This window comes from Drosophila yakuba, chromosome X (assembly GCF_016746365.2).
Source record: "Drosophila yakuba strain Tai18E2 chromosome X, Prin_Dyak_Tai18E2_2.1, whole genome shotgun sequence".
In the NCBI taxonomy this organism is placed as follows: Eukaryota; Metazoa; Arthropoda; class Insecta; order Diptera; family Drosophilidae; genus Drosophila; species Drosophila yakuba.
In genome coordinates this window covers 13,663,531-13,679,059 of record NC_052526.2, presented here as the reverse complement: position 1 = coordinate 13,679,059, position 15,529 = coordinate 13,663,531, and the positions used below count along the sequence as shown (strand labels likewise).

The 15,529-nt window shown below is 41.9% G+C and overlaps 1 protein-coding gene across 8 annotated transcripts in view; it reads left to right on the top strand.

The window, feature by feature from the left end:
• LOC6525332 (disks large homolog 1) overlaps nt 1-15,529 on the top strand; it is a 57,466-nt gene that overhangs the window by 13,646 nt on the left and 28,291 nt on the right. For 5 of the 8 annotated variants that reach the window (XM_015190760.2, XM_039376881.1, XM_015190759.2 and 2 more), the window contains 3 exons: nt 7,655-7,785; nt 12,355-13,563; nt 13,960-14,231. In XM_015190760.2, the coding sequence (XP_015046246.1) occupies nt 7,655-7,785; nt 12,355-13,563; nt 13,960-14,231 (1,612 nt within the window). The remainder of the gene's footprint in view (nt 1-7,654; nt 7,786-12,354; nt 13,564-13,959; nt 14,232-15,529) is intronic. The other 3 variants (XM_039376871.1, XM_039376884.1, XM_002101132.3) reach the window with 1 other exon arrangement.

Here is a 15,529-nt window from a genome sequence, read left to right as displayed (position 1 = left end):
ATTGAGCGCGCTCGGATGCGCTGGGCGGCGATGAAGGGGGTGTGAGGGGGCGGTCGATGGGCGGTGGGGGGGCTGTGGGGTTGGAAAAGGTACGAGATGGCCATGTGCTGCGATGTGTAAAAGTCATTGCCTCAGGCGAGCGAGCGAGAGCGAGAGCGGACACAAGGGAGATGGCAATAGCAAGGGGAGAGCCCAAATTGTTTTCCAACTTGGCCATGGAATTGCATTGAGATGCTAGTACACTGAGCGAAACGTATTCGAATTCAAAACGAATATGATTGAGAGAGAAAATCTACATAACTACATATAAGTTATTAGAGACAAATATGGTTTAAGTTATCATATCTTATCAGGAGGTTTTGCTTTTCAATTCCAATTCCAAATATACGACAAAAAACCCTGTTTATTCCGAGTGTATGATGAGCAAGGATGTAGGCGAAATGGGGGCGCGGATTGGGATGCACACGGCTGTGGCCATGGCTATATGACTGTGGGTTGGGTCGACCTCAGTGGCCACAGGAATGCGGAGGCTCAGTGGTCCAACTAATGTGGTGCCAGTGAATTCCGATTATTCGATTATCCATCCGATCGGCTCATCTGGAGTCCTTGCTCCTGTACAACTGCTGGCTGGCATCTGGATCCGCATGAATGTATGTAGGTGTGTTTTAATTCCACCTGTATTCATTTGCCCCCTAACGAGTTTAATCGGAATAATTGATTCTGGCATTCTCAGTTGCGAAGCAAACAAAGTGCACAGTAAATTCAAAGCAAATGCTATTGATTTGGTTGTACTGCAAACAATGGAATAAAAATCAAAGAAAGTGTTTTTATAAAACGTTTAAATCTCTAATTTTTAGTGAAATGTTTAATTAGATATATGACACATTTTTGTAAGCGTAGAGAAGCTGGAATATCCTCTATTAGTTTTTTGTATTCTTTGTTGAACTTACTTCTGACTTCAGACCATCGAACTCGGCAGCTTTTCAATTTTCAAATACCCATATTCATGTTGTTCATTTCGCTATGATTATTTTTTTAAAATGACAGCCGAGTGCCACGCCCACTTATTCATCACATTCTTGTGCTTTATCTGCTGCATTTGCAGCTGCATTTGTTGTCTTCTTGTCTTGTTTCGTTTTCGTATTCTTTTTCCTTATTTCTGTTTCTGTTCTGTTTCTGTTTTGTTTTTGTTTGCCGTTCTGCGTTCTTTGGCTTTTTGTGTGCACCTGAACACATTTTCTTGCTCCACCGTTCACCGTTGCATTTGCAGCGTTTTCCCCAGTTTTTCCCCATCTCGAAGGGCATTATCTAATAACAAAAAAAAAAAAACAAAAAACAAAAAAAATAATATAAAGAGCGGAGAAAGGTTGAGTGAAGAATCGGTTTGTGCCGTTCCGTTCTTCTGTGGCATCGGAATGCTTGATTTCTTGGGTGCCGTTGTCGATTCTTTGGATTCTTCAGCGCTTTACCGTTAGCTTCTCTAATTGGATATGCGCAGATAATGCCTTAATGCCAATTCATTCGATATAAATTATGTACTATGCACACGTACATACATATGCAGCTAGTCTGCGATGCTCGCAGTGATATTCCAATTTGTAGATCTATTCCAAAAGCCCAGTTTGTATGATTTAATTGCGGCTTAAATTATAGAATATATACATACATGTATATGTATGTTTTATCCTAGGCTGTATCCACTTTCATAAACCAGCTCCATTCTTTTCGGATCTGTTTCTAATCTCGAAAAGATCGTACTTGTTGTCAGGCGAAGCGAAACCCTGCACGCAACATCCAAACAGCAAACAACAAACGGCACAGAATAAGATTATTTCAGTAAGTGATTTTGGAGGATGAGGGGGCGTGGCAGATCGGTGGGGCAGATGGAGCAGGTGGGGCAGGTGGGGGAGGTGGGGGAGATGTGGAGCTAATTGCAATTTGAAGTCGTCACAAAGAAAACGCCGTGTGTGGGGCAATCAAGCGCGCAAATAAGCAAACAAACGTGAGACAATGCGCACCTGAGACAGAGACACTACAAAAATAAAGAAATTGAAAAGCATAAAACGAAAAAGAAACAGAATCAGAAACAGAAACAGAATCAGAAACAGAAACAGAGACACTAAAACGAATATAACAAGAATATGACCCTGAGATGATGATTGTCGTCAGCTCATCGCATGTCAAGTGAAGCTTTAATTGAATTCTGTTAGCAGCAAATTATTCAATTCCGGTTGTGCAAAATGCAATTTAAGTCTAAAATGAATTTCACTCTCTGTGGCAGGCGCAATTCAAAAGATGCAGATTTGCGCTCAAGGGAATTCTTATCCCATTTCTGCATATTCATCCGCAAAGTACATCTAAGGAATAAATCAATTTTCTTTCTATTAATTACCACCCTTTAATGATGCTTTAAATATGCATAAAATAAAATGCTTACTTAATTACAAATAGAGCTGAAACTAACACTTAAATTTCCACTTGGCTTTCGCTTTCAATTGCTTTCAATTACTTTTATAATCAGGTTGAGAATACCTGGTACAAAAAAAAAAGGTAAACAATGCGACCGTCCATCAGCCGTAATCAACCCCACTCCGCTGTCTTAACCCTTTTGGCCCCACAATTAAACAATTTTCATGTTTACCCAGAAATCCCAATGAGTGGGAACGAAATATGGAGCACAACACACACAAAAAAAAAGTGTGTGCGATAAGCGATAAAGAAACTGCGGCCCATGCGGCGTATGAGTAATGCTTGAATATGCCTGAATGGGGTATAAAAAAAAATAGTAGTTGAGTAAGGTGCTCACACTTACACTCATTCAACCCCCGATTGGCTATATCAAATCTGCTTTGACACAAATTGATATGCATGCCTTTTATTTACCAAACAATCGAGTTGAAAACCCGCTTTTGTGGACTTCCCCTCGTTTGACAGATTTATATTTGGGTAACAGGAAAAGCAATGACTGATGCTTATTTTTTAACTTTTTTTACCCTTTTTTTTTGTGAGTAATATTCAGTTAATTAGCTAGCCAGATTCGGAGCAAACAATTGCAACTATTTGACTAATCGCAAAGCGGATCAAGATTTTTGTTGACTCGCGTTGCTCGTTTCCAGAATTGTAACTTTTTGTAACTTGTGTATAATTCAACTTCATATTGATTACTTTTGAAAAGTTTTTGGCAATGCTGGCGCAACTTAGATTTTAATTGCTTGCCCTGCTGTTTACTTTAAGCCTTTGATTGAGTTCGCCAGCCAGTCAGCCGAAGTGCAGGTGGTCTTGGCCATGAATTCCGCAGATCGCACAGATTTTCCAGATTCCCAAGTTCCAGTCCGGAGAAGAGGAAGGCTTTCAATGCCGACGCCGGCGACGGGTAATCCGATACTCGATTGTGCGGTTACATAACCCATGTGCACATGATTCGTAGATAAAAGATGAGAGACAAATAATAACAATTCGCACACTTCGATAATCGAGCACACCTGTATCTCTGTATCTCTGTATCTTTGTATCTGTGTGTCTCTGCATCGTTGTGTTTTTCTCTCGCAGATAATGCGTTATGAAACGAAATCTTCTTCTATTAACCAAACGGGTTTCGTTTAGCTCACATCAAGAAAAAATAAGAAAAGAAACGTTTAAAGCCGCAAAGCAGCCAACGAAGAAGGCCAAAATATAATCATAATAATTACATATATCATATTTTATGTATGTATGTTTTTTACGCTCTGCAAGAATGCGCTGCAATTAAGTTGGCAAGTTCTCTCATTAAAATATTTAAAATCAACATATTTGCATTATAATGTTAATCATTTAATGGCCAATTAGTATGTTTGCCACAAAGTGTGACTTTTCCATGCGGTTATACGGCACATTGTATACCCTTTTTTTCACTATACATTACATTATACATTGCAATTCAATTAAATTTTGATTGCAAATTGCACAAATAAATTCGTTCGAGCGATATGCTATTGCCATTGTTATTATTTTTTCATTATTTTGTTTCTGTATCTTTTTGTTATTTTCCTTGTTATTATTTTGCTGTGCACTCTGTCTGTGCTAAAGGCCAGGGCCAAAAGTAAGCAACAAAAGCTGAATTAAAAATCACAGCAAATGGCAAACAGTTGGCTGTTTTGCCTGGCCTTCATTGTAGATTCAATAAACTTGTATAGGAAATATGAGACTTTGCTATACTTGCACACTCAATACGCATTGTTATATTCTCAAATAGCGAATTCCTACATTCGATAGACGCATATTACGAAATTGCATGATGCTACCATTGCTATCATGGTTAAATACAGATGCCAGAGCATAGTGATTTTACTGATGGGCTACTATGGGTATGATAAACACACATCCAATCCGCCGAAAAGTTTCGCATAGCTCGATTTGCGGTTTGAGCTTCCACTGCCTCGCCTCCAATTGAAAATGCAATCCATCGATTGCACCGAGCACTGATTCCGGCAATTCCACCTGCAGTTTGGAAAACCAGGAAGTTGGTGGCAGGTACTTTTCACCCACCATTTTGTATGTACATATGTATGTATGTACTACATTCATATGTACATCCATGCATTGTGCAGGCTTTGTTGCTGTTGCTCCTGGTTGCCAATGCCATCGTTTGCTATATGTACATATGTATGTATGTTGCAGGCACTTCTCACGTGGTTTCTGCAATTTGAGTGCACTTTGGTTTATTGTTTATCGATTTGCTTGCGGGCAATTAAAGTCCCTTCTACTCCACCGGCTCCCTTCATCCGCTACTTTTCATTGCGATTCAAGATTCCAGATACCAGAGCAGACCCATAGACCCATTAAACGGCGAAGTTTCCTCCCATCACCTCAGCTCCTTGGTTACTCTTCAAATGTGTGAAGTGCCACACGAGCGGGGTAACTGGATATGCGGCAGAGAATACAATACAACTCGACGCGTCAATACTCTATACGTGTGTAAACAATCACCAAAGATCAATTTTTGGCATTCAATTTGGTTAATTACTGGCGCTAAAAGAAAGTGAAATAATGGTTTGAAGCGTTCGTTACTTAAGTTTCTTTGGGATATAACTATAGGTACATATGTATCTTTGAGTTTTCCTTTGTGACAGCAAACACGACACCATAATTAAGGCGGTGATAAAGGTTTATTTACTTAGTGGAGCAGCCAATAAAAGTTCATGCCCATATACCTCGCATACTCGTTGCAAAAACATCTAAAAGTTAACAACTGTGCAACAAACAGCACTTTGTTGAAATAGTTGATGTTTATGCACTCTTCGCAGCGACAAACACAAATGTGCAAAACGACAGTAAACGCACAATTCTCGTTTTTATTTGCAAATAAAGTAGGGACCAACACTGGTCGAAATGACAGCTGTGTACTCAAATCGGATTTAAATATTAAATATTATTGGCAAAGTGAATGAGTGACCACAAAGTAAATAATTTATCAATTTTTTATTTAAACTGGAGGTTACTGTTTTTTCCATAAATTTCAACTTTAATCAAAATGGTACGGAATATGTAGGGTACAAGTTGTATACACTTGTTAAACTGACTGATAGATGGAGCATGCCCCTGTTTTACCCTTTCCTCTTTGGTCTCACCTGTCGTCTTCTCGGGCCGCAAGACCTATTAATGGTTAATTAAGGTTAATAATATTGCACAAACACTCAACACAACGGAGAGCAACGAGAGCTCAAAGAACAACAAATTGCGGACAATGGACAATGGGCAGTGGGCAATGGGCAACGGAGAGTGGACAACGAACAAGGCACTACGGACGGACGACATACGGACGGACAGTAATGGACACCTGTGATGACTACGTCAACAGCTTGCTACTCGATTACGAGCCTTTGCATGTGTCAATGGGGCGGTGTTCGGTGTTCGGTGTCCGCCCTTTGACAACAACCCCTCAGCCACCCAAATCCCACCCCCTTAGCTATTTTTTTTTTTCTTCTCCGGACGGACATGAACTCAATCGGAATCGCAATTGCCCGGACTTTAAGAGGCGCTCGACTGACACGGCATGTCAAGACTTATGAGAGGAATGCCGAAAGGGGCTGTGTCGCGGAAATGAATGACACAAGCGAAAGGCACACACATGAACACCCGCATACACACACACACACACACACACACGCACACATACACACTCTCGCAGCAATAGCAACACACGGACAGAGACACGCACAGGGTCACACATACACACATAGCTACATATACTCTCGCGCGCACAAATGAGATTAAAAGTCAGAAACTTGGAGCTCGGAAAACGCACGGTAGTTTCTCCAACTCGCAAAAACGCCCCCGCACCAACCCTTCGCCTGCATGCAGTGAAAACCCCATACACTGCCCAAAAATATTTCAACATTAGTTGTACAGTAGAGTCTTTCATTTTCTATATGCCTAATTCACTTTATATGATGCCTTCTTTTTGTTGCGTTACGAAAGAACTTTTTGACCAATTGTAGGTCATTGGAATTGAATCTTTTCAGTTGATCTGTCGACCAATGTAGGTCTGGATTTATTTCAAGTGTAGGAAGAGTGAGGGGGCGGTAGGTTCAACGACATGTAGCGACATCGAGGCTGACAACGCGGCGCCTAATTGGATCTGGCTCGAGCGCTCCACTTTTGCCCGGGCACAAGGGGGCGCGGGGATGGTGTTTGGGGCTTGGGGGATGCGCCCTCGGATCGAGGGCGTCTTTAGCCCCATACGTACCCCATAGCCAGCAGCAGCCTGTAAAGCCGACCGCTTTTTGACGCAATCAACAGCCGAAAACGCAAGGGCAGCGAAATGAAATTAAAGCCGAGGTCATGGGGAGGATTGCTTAGTGGGTGGTTTGGGTGGTTTGGGTGGTTTGGGTGTTTCGGGTGGGCTTGGTTTCGGTTTTTCGAAGGGAGTGCAGCCAAAAAGCAATAAAAGTGACAAGAAAAGTTCAGACGCTGAGTGGGCGACGAAGAAGGATAAGGACAAGGAGCCAGCAACATGAAGAAAGTGGATTTGGGCGGTTGTCGTTACTGTCAGCAACCAGAAAATTTTTAGCAAAACTTTTAGCCACCATCTCTCTGTGCAAGAAAAAAAAACCCACACATACTCCAAAAAAAAAAAAAAGAAAACGGAATGAGAAACAGGCATAAAAACGATTCCCAGGCGGCAACATTTTTGTGGCCCGTGAATGCACTCATGAATATGTATCGAACGATTCGTTTAGAGCGCCGTGAATGCAGCGAATGAGCGTTAGGGGAGTAACAAATAACCGAAAGGACTAAGCCGCAGTGATGCCTGCCATAATGGCGCAAATCATTGCTTAGGTCAGTGACGTAAACTCCCAAAACGATCATAGGCGGCTTTCGTCACCAATATATATGTATATGTAGCATTTGGGATGTATATGTATATGTGGGCGTTGGATTGAATAGCTTTCGAAATGAAATTTTACAACTGTAATCAAGGGGCAGCTTATGACGCTAAGTATTGGTATTTAAATATATATGTACAATAACTATAAGAGCATTGCTTCGTCACCAGTGCGAATCTGCTGTCGAATTTGGGGCTCCTTCTGCTCGAGAGATCCCGGGCAATTAAGCTCCCTGCTAAATGTTTAATGTCCCAAATTAATTATTCCAACCACTTGTCTCCCTCTTGCAGCCTGGGATATTGGCAACTCGGTGCAGGACGCCTTCGTCATCGCCGTCGAGGAGCACGCCCGCGAACGTCTGCAGAGATTGGCGGCCTTGAACCGGGTCACGCCCGTCGACATCACCCAGCTGTCCAAAAAGGTGAGTGACCCGCCCACTTGGCTTCCATATCTGCCAATTTCTGGTTGGCTTTCACAGTTTGATAACATCCTTATGGTATTTTTGTAAGAGGTTTGCAGGATATTTTCTAGATTACCAGAATTTCAAGTTTAATTGAAGACGTATTTTCCGAAATTCTGGGGTTTTTTTTTTTAAATTTTGATGCTATTTTCTTTGCATTCGAACAGCAGGTTTTGAAGAGTTTTTTTTTTCCCCATTTATAAGGTGCATATCTAGAATACTTTTCCAATTAAAAAGTTTTCTGGCCTGCAAAGGAGTTATTTATTCTTTGGTTATTTCCGGGAAATTTCGGTTGCAAACTTGCCAGATTCTTTACACTTGACTTGCATTTCTACGTAATTTCTAGAAGTTTTAATGACACATGTCTCGAACACTTTTCAAGTTCTTAACACTAATTAAATCAAAATCAAAATGTGATAGTGAAATGAATTCTTAACTGGCATGTTAGTTAATGCTTTTCAAAATCAAGGCAACTACTACTGAAATTGGAAAGCAATTTGGGATTATAGGTCAACTGCGGCAATTTGTTGCCTTTTCTGCACAGGATTAACTTATTGTTTTTTGCCCAAGGACATTAGCAGGACCAAGACTTTTTCCGAGAAATTACAATGCTATTTTTAGGTTTTCCCTTGGCTTTTTTTTTTGCTTTTTAGCGTGGGCTTCCGTAGGATTTTCTCTTACGGCTGCTGGAAGTGCATATTCGATGGAAAGGAAAAGGAGAAAAAAAAATGGCAAATCAGGATGGGGAATTCCCGGAAAGTGCTACACCGTTTTTCTCCTTCCTTCTGTTTGTTTTTTTTTTTTTTGTTTTTGTTTTCTTGCCGGTTTGTGTGGCATGTGGCATGTGGCATTGAGGCAAACATGAATGTGAGCCATTTATTTGCAGGCTGTGTGTTTGGCCCGATTTGGATGGGAAACTGAAATTGAAAACGAAAACGAAAACGTTTTATCAAAACAGCTTTCTATCACACATGGTGTGGAGTCTGGAGTCCACTGTTATTGGCATAACTGAGTGACCGGAGGCCACTCCCAAATGCCAAAACCAAAATACAAAATACAAAAATACACAATACAAGCTGCAAGATACAAAATGCGAAATGCAAAAAATGAGGAAGTCTCGCTCGCTCACAAAATTCAATTAAAAATTCAACAAACCCAACACGAGCCAGTAGACTATAGCAGACTGCCAACTATATAGTGGACTGAAACTAAAAGTGGAAACAAAAGCAGACACACAACTAACGTAAAGAGTGAATAAAACAACGAAAAGCTCACAACAAACGTTGTATAAACTTGAAAACAAAATCCAAAAAAAAAAACAAAAAATTGCCATCAAAAGTTACGCAAAACAGATAAAAAAAAATATAAAAAAAACCGAGGCAAATAAAACATAAAATTAAAAGAAACATATATACAAATACAAATACGAATAAAAACAAAACCGTGGCCGAGGGGAAAAATGGGGAATAAATGCAAATGCAAATCACATATGTGGGTAATTGAAAGTGAACGCTGCAATCCCATTTGCATGTGCGACCAAAAGAGTGAGTGTATTCACATGGGGCTAATAAAGCGATTCGGTCGGTCTTCGGAGTTACATAACATTGCCGATTCCCGAAATGAGGTGCCCAACAAAAGGTTTTTTTTTGTTATTTTTTAGTTTTATTGAAGCTACGAATCCGTACATGAAGTACTAGTACCAAACATTCCAATTAATTAGATTGGAAATTTAATTATGAACTCAACGAGGTATGGCATTCCATATTCGGACCAATATTTCGAATGCTGTGATAAAAATAGTGATTTTTATAGTCGCAAAATAACAAAAAAACAGTTTTCGGCCAATATTCAAAAATCATCATCAAAAATTGCAAAAAATGTGAAAAACAATAGTAAATACAGATAAATATATATCCAGAAAGTGGATTATTACATATATAAAACATTCCTAAGTAATCTGTGAATGATATGAGCTTTTATTTTTGTTAATAGCATATAAGAAAAGTACTATTTTTTGTGTGTAGGTTTTTGAATATGGTGGGCCAATGAATAAATTCATTAGCTATTCATTGTGCGTATTAACAGTATCGTTGCGCTTACAGTTTAAGCACAAAAGATCGCGCTGAATGAAAAGACATATTGCGAATCATTTGCATGCAAATAACATCGATTACATGTATACATTTGACTTGCATTGATTTCTTTATTCACTGCAACAAACCACTGCAACTATTTTGTATTATTAACTATTGGACTTGGTGCAATATTTGAGTTTTCTTTTCCTGTTGAAATGAATCTTTGAATAACAAATGACATTCATGTTTACACTTGATTCATTGTGCTCACAATGAACACACCTAGGTATTCAGAATATAGTTCGATTTTTCTGTACAAATCATAACAATACAAGGGCGGAATTCTCGTGTCGAGGGTACCAAAGTGATTGAATTGAGTGCATTGTTGTGCCCAATAATTTGGTCACTCGATTCGGTGGCTGGCGGCGAATGGGGAAAATGGGAAATCGCGGAGTTCGAGAGGCTCTCATTGCGATGGAATGGATTACGCATTAACCGCATCGAGAGCTGCGCCAAACCCGGAATACCCTAGAATCAAGCGGTAACCCACGGAATGCCCCGAAACCCGCAAATGCCGATCCCCTCGTGCTTCCAGCAATTTTAAGCGCATCAAGTGCTTTTGTCATCATCGTCATCACAGTTGAACGCTCCAACAATTGCTTTCAGCTTTCCGGACGTCCCATTCCATGGGGGTCAGGTGCGGTTCGGTTCAGTTCAGTTCGGTTTGGTTAGGATAGGTTTTGGTATGAAACTGGGGATCTGGATTGGGTTGGGTTGGGCTGGGCTGCGTTTGGTTTGGCTTGGCTTGGATTCAATTGGATTGGGTTACTCCAGCTGGAGTGGGGGTGGTACTGGGGTTTTTTTTTTTTTTTTTTTGTCTAGGATGCGCTAGAGTGGCGCTGCGGGGCAGTGAGTCAATCGTTTGTTGCCAGGCCAACCGAACAAATGATTTTGCATACTCAAACAAACGTGAATATGCATATCAGTACACTGAGAGCAATACTCAAACTTGGGCAATAATACTATTTATGCTAAAGAGCATAGATCATATAGTGGGATATAAGTGAATTAAATATATTGTAGCATACTTTTGTACAGTTGGTTTACCAATTTTACTTATTATTTATCCGCCGTGTATACATGCATCGATTTATCCAATAAGTGTTGAAGTGCGTAGGTGGATCATTGGGTGGGGCAAGCAGATGCTGTATGCATGTATATACGTATTTAGTATGTATGTATATATAGGGTATATGTGGCAACTGGGAGCTGAAGCGGCGACACTTCACTCCGCCATCGAGAGAATCCACAAGCCGATGCGGTAGACTGACAAACCGACTTGGCTGTCAATAATCCGATAAAATGCGAACAAAAAATACGCTCACGGCGTATGGATGGGTGGCAGGAAAAAAGGAATTATATAGATATACATAAGCCATAGGGAGTGAAGTGAGAATCTGCCGCAGGCGTTAAGTATGGATACTGGATACTCGATTTTTCTTTTTATTTTATATATACACCCAACTTGGGCGCCTTAACCTCAGATAATTGCATCAAAAGAGCCCCATAATTCAAATTGTTCATTTATGTTCACTTTTTTATATATGTATGTATGTATATGCTGACACTTAGCCATAGCTATTGGCAAGGCAAAGTGCCGAAGAAGGTTAAGGCCAATTGGATTGGCTAGGATATACATATGTATGTAGCATACTATGTGCATGTGCGAAGACCCAAAGGCGTCTCTTAATTGACAGGCACTGAATGCGGTGTACTCGTAGGTTGTGGGTGCAGTTCAGTGGGTCTTTGGTCTGGCCACCTACCACATTACTACCCAGTAAAAAAAAATGGCATACAAACCAAAAACCAAACCCAGACGCAGACACACCCACTCACACACACACGCACACACACTCGCACACGCCACAATAATGGATGTGGCATGTTCGTCGCATTAATAATTCATATTTCATTAGGGGAACAGCATCAATACAGCAACGACTTCAAGCGGGGGCGTGGCAGGAGGGGGCGGGGGCGGTTGCAGGCGTTACTTGGTTAGCTTTATTTTAATGGAATTTGATTGATTTGCATATATGCGAAACGAAGCCTGTCAGCGGTGTTAAACGATGACAGTTTTCAGCTCTTAGTTATTTCGGTTTTTCGTTGTTTGGTGCTGCCACAATGAAAAGTGCAAACACAAATTTGGATGGTAGTTAAATGAAATGGTTATCATAATAGTAACATAAAGTGCAACACATGTACGCAAATGTTTGACAGCATTCAAATGCGTTGAAATGCGTTTTATTCCTCATGAAATTGGGTATTTTACTCATTGATTTTTGGGGCTTTAATGTTGATGTTAACAATTTATAAAACTGCATATTTTTGGGGTTCCTGATTCCTGTGCTTAATTTACCTTCTAAACCATTTTCCACACATTTGTTGGTTGGAACAGCTGCAGCAAACGAAGAGCGGCACGGCGACCAGTCAGCGCCAGGATCTCAGCTTCCTGAACGAGTCGACGCCGATCTATGTGACGTCCTTCACGAGCAACCAGATCACCTGCAGCAGTTCCACAATGACGACGGCCACCGCCGGCGGGCCGATCAGTGCACCATCGCTGGCAACGGCCACCACCACCGTGCCGACGGCATCCTCCCACACCACCACGGTGGTGGCCCAGATCGAGCACGGGGCATCGGCGCTGGTCAGTGCCGCTGTGGCAGCAGCCACTGCAGCGGATCGTAATGCCAATAGCACGACATCGGCGGCCCTGAAACAGACGGCCAATTGCACTGGCAATAGCATTAGTAGTTTTGGCAACGCCAGCACCACCAGCAGCCAGTCGACCAGCAGTGCCACGGGGCACATCTACCAGACCAGCCAGGCGCAGCAGCAGCAGTTGCAACAGTTGCAGCAACAACTTGCGGCAGCAGCAGCGGCCGGCAAGCCATTGCAGGCCAAGTCCCTGTTGGCCAGCAGCTTGCAGCATTTGGCCGAGGAGGTGGACAACGAGGATCTGGACGATGATGACGATGTGGATGGGGCCAACTATTGTGGCATAACCTATATAAGCTACAACAACAAGCATGCCCAGTTGCCGACGACAACATTGCCGGCCACCACCGCATTGCCAGCGGCAGCTGCATCATTGGCCACCACAGCGGCGATTTACCAACAGAGGCAACAGCATCAGGTGCACCACCACAACCACCCACCAACGACGAGCCAACTCAATCGACCCACAGCACCGGCGCCGCTGCAACTTGGCGGTCCTATCAATCCCAGTTTCGTGGATGCCCAGACATCCACATCACCGCTGATGGCGCAGCATTTGCTGCAGCAGCAGCAGGATGTGGATGCAGCACCACCCTCGTCGTCATCGTCAGCGGTGGTGGTGATGGAACGGCATGTCCATGGCACCACCACGCCCAAAACGGAGTACTCCACGGCCATATCGAGTGGCCAATTGCAGCAGGCCTTTGCCGAATTGCAGCTGCACTCGAGCAACAATAATGCAACACAGCAGCAGCAGCAGCAACATTTACTTTTAAGCAACAACAATAATAGCAATAATTCAATGGCAGCGGCACAGACAACTGCATCTCTGATGAAGAATTGTGATCTACTGATATCGAACAATTTGTATCCACCGAGAAGAGAGGTGATATATGATATATAATGTGCATATAATATACATTATATATATGTACATATATTAAATCACATGAATGACCATTCATTTGTATTTCTTTGTGTTTTGGTTTTTGCGGAATATTGAGTTTCCTTTTGGCAGCAATTGATTGATTTAAATTACATTTTATTGAGGAATTTATTTGGTTCTAGCTTCTGTTGAATTTCCTTCTTGCATGCAAGTGAATTACGAATTGATTTTGGAAGTTGTTCAAGAATTTATTTAATTGGTATATAAATTCAATTTATTATCCGAACTGGAATTTATTTTGAGCCTGCACTTGAGTTTTATATTTCTTTCGATTTGTGAATAAATCATCCACTTGATATTCATATACTAATTGATATTCGTTTGCCTACTTCACAGTTACTAGAAGACGTCATAGTCCATCAAGCCAGTGATGTGCATTCATACAGCACGAGTGCATCAGCAGCGATCGCCAGCAGCAGCAACAGAACACAGCAGCATCATCAGTTGCTGAGTGCCGCCTACGAGTTGCAGCAACAACAGCAACAGCAACAGCAGCAGTTGCAACTGCAACAGCAGCAGCAGCAACAGAACAGTCCCACAAGTAGCATATCAATTGGAAGAACTGAACTTTTACTGGGCGATCAGAGTTTGCGGCAGGATCCCAGAGGGTGAGTTCATACTATTATATTTCCCTTTTTTTATTATCCATCTAAATTATGTAAAAGTCCCAAGTAATAATGTCTGTAAGGAGCGAATACTTAAGATCTGGCAAGTGTTTGTGTCACTGTGTCCTTGCTAAATGATCTCGAGGGATGGCAAATAATGTAGCCTAACCTACAGGCGCTGTCGCGTAGCAGTGCTTGTCAAACTGTCTTGTTTTTCGTTTTGTTTGTCCGCTGATTTATTTGACCAACACTGCGAGCGTGTTTGTGCGTCTGTGTTTGCATTTTATGAAGCATTTATTACCGCTCCTCGCCGCCCTCATCCTTTGAATTCCTTCCCGCTTTTTTTTTTTTTTTTTGCCAACTATGGTAGCTACTGGGCCGAAGCGATGGCCCTCCGGCTTGAATGGAATTTTTCGCGCTGCGGAAATACCCAACATGTGGGCCCACACACACATACTCACACTGAATACACCCAAATGCACTGACACACTGCACGAGCTGAGTTTTTATGACTGCTTATTTATTTACTCGCTCTGCTCGCTGGGTTTTCCACCTGGCTGGATCGCAGCAGCTCCGTCCTGCATCCTTATTCCCATTCCCATTCGCATTCGCATCCGTATCCGCATCCGCATCCTTGTTCGTGCTCCGCCTTTGGCCATCGCTGACATTTTTCACACATTTTTCCCAGTGCTCGCACTCTGTCCCTCTCGCTTTGGCACCACTCAACCCCTCTCGTTCGTCCTTGCCAAACGAACCTGTTGTGATTTCGCCTTCAGCGACAAACTATTCGCAGACAGCAGCGGAAAAGTGATTAGCACCCTTCTGATGGGTTGGTTATTCAATACAAATATTATCTGGCTTAGGTTATGATCTTAGTTCTAAGAAAATCGTAATCGTATAACATACAAATTTCACTTTGTTTGAATTCTGAACATACAACAAAGTATATAGATACAACTTTTTCCTGGATTTCTATTTTATTTGGGGATGTGTATGTCTCTGGCCTGCACTGTACGTTTCCCCGCGTAAGTCAACCCAGCATCCTTTTCTCCTTTTTCACACCCCCTCGCCACCCACGACGTTCCATTTAAGCACGTGCGCATTCATTTTATGCTCATTATTAATTAACGAGTTATTTTCCTCGCCCGGCAATGAATATTTATACATTTTTAATCGATTTTTCCGCTTCTGACTGATAAAAGCATCAGCAGTTTGGCGGCAATTGCACAGTTTGGTGGCCATTGATATGGCGCATAGCAATTAGGCCGATGGGGTCGCCGTTTTCCCGTTTTTCTGTTTTT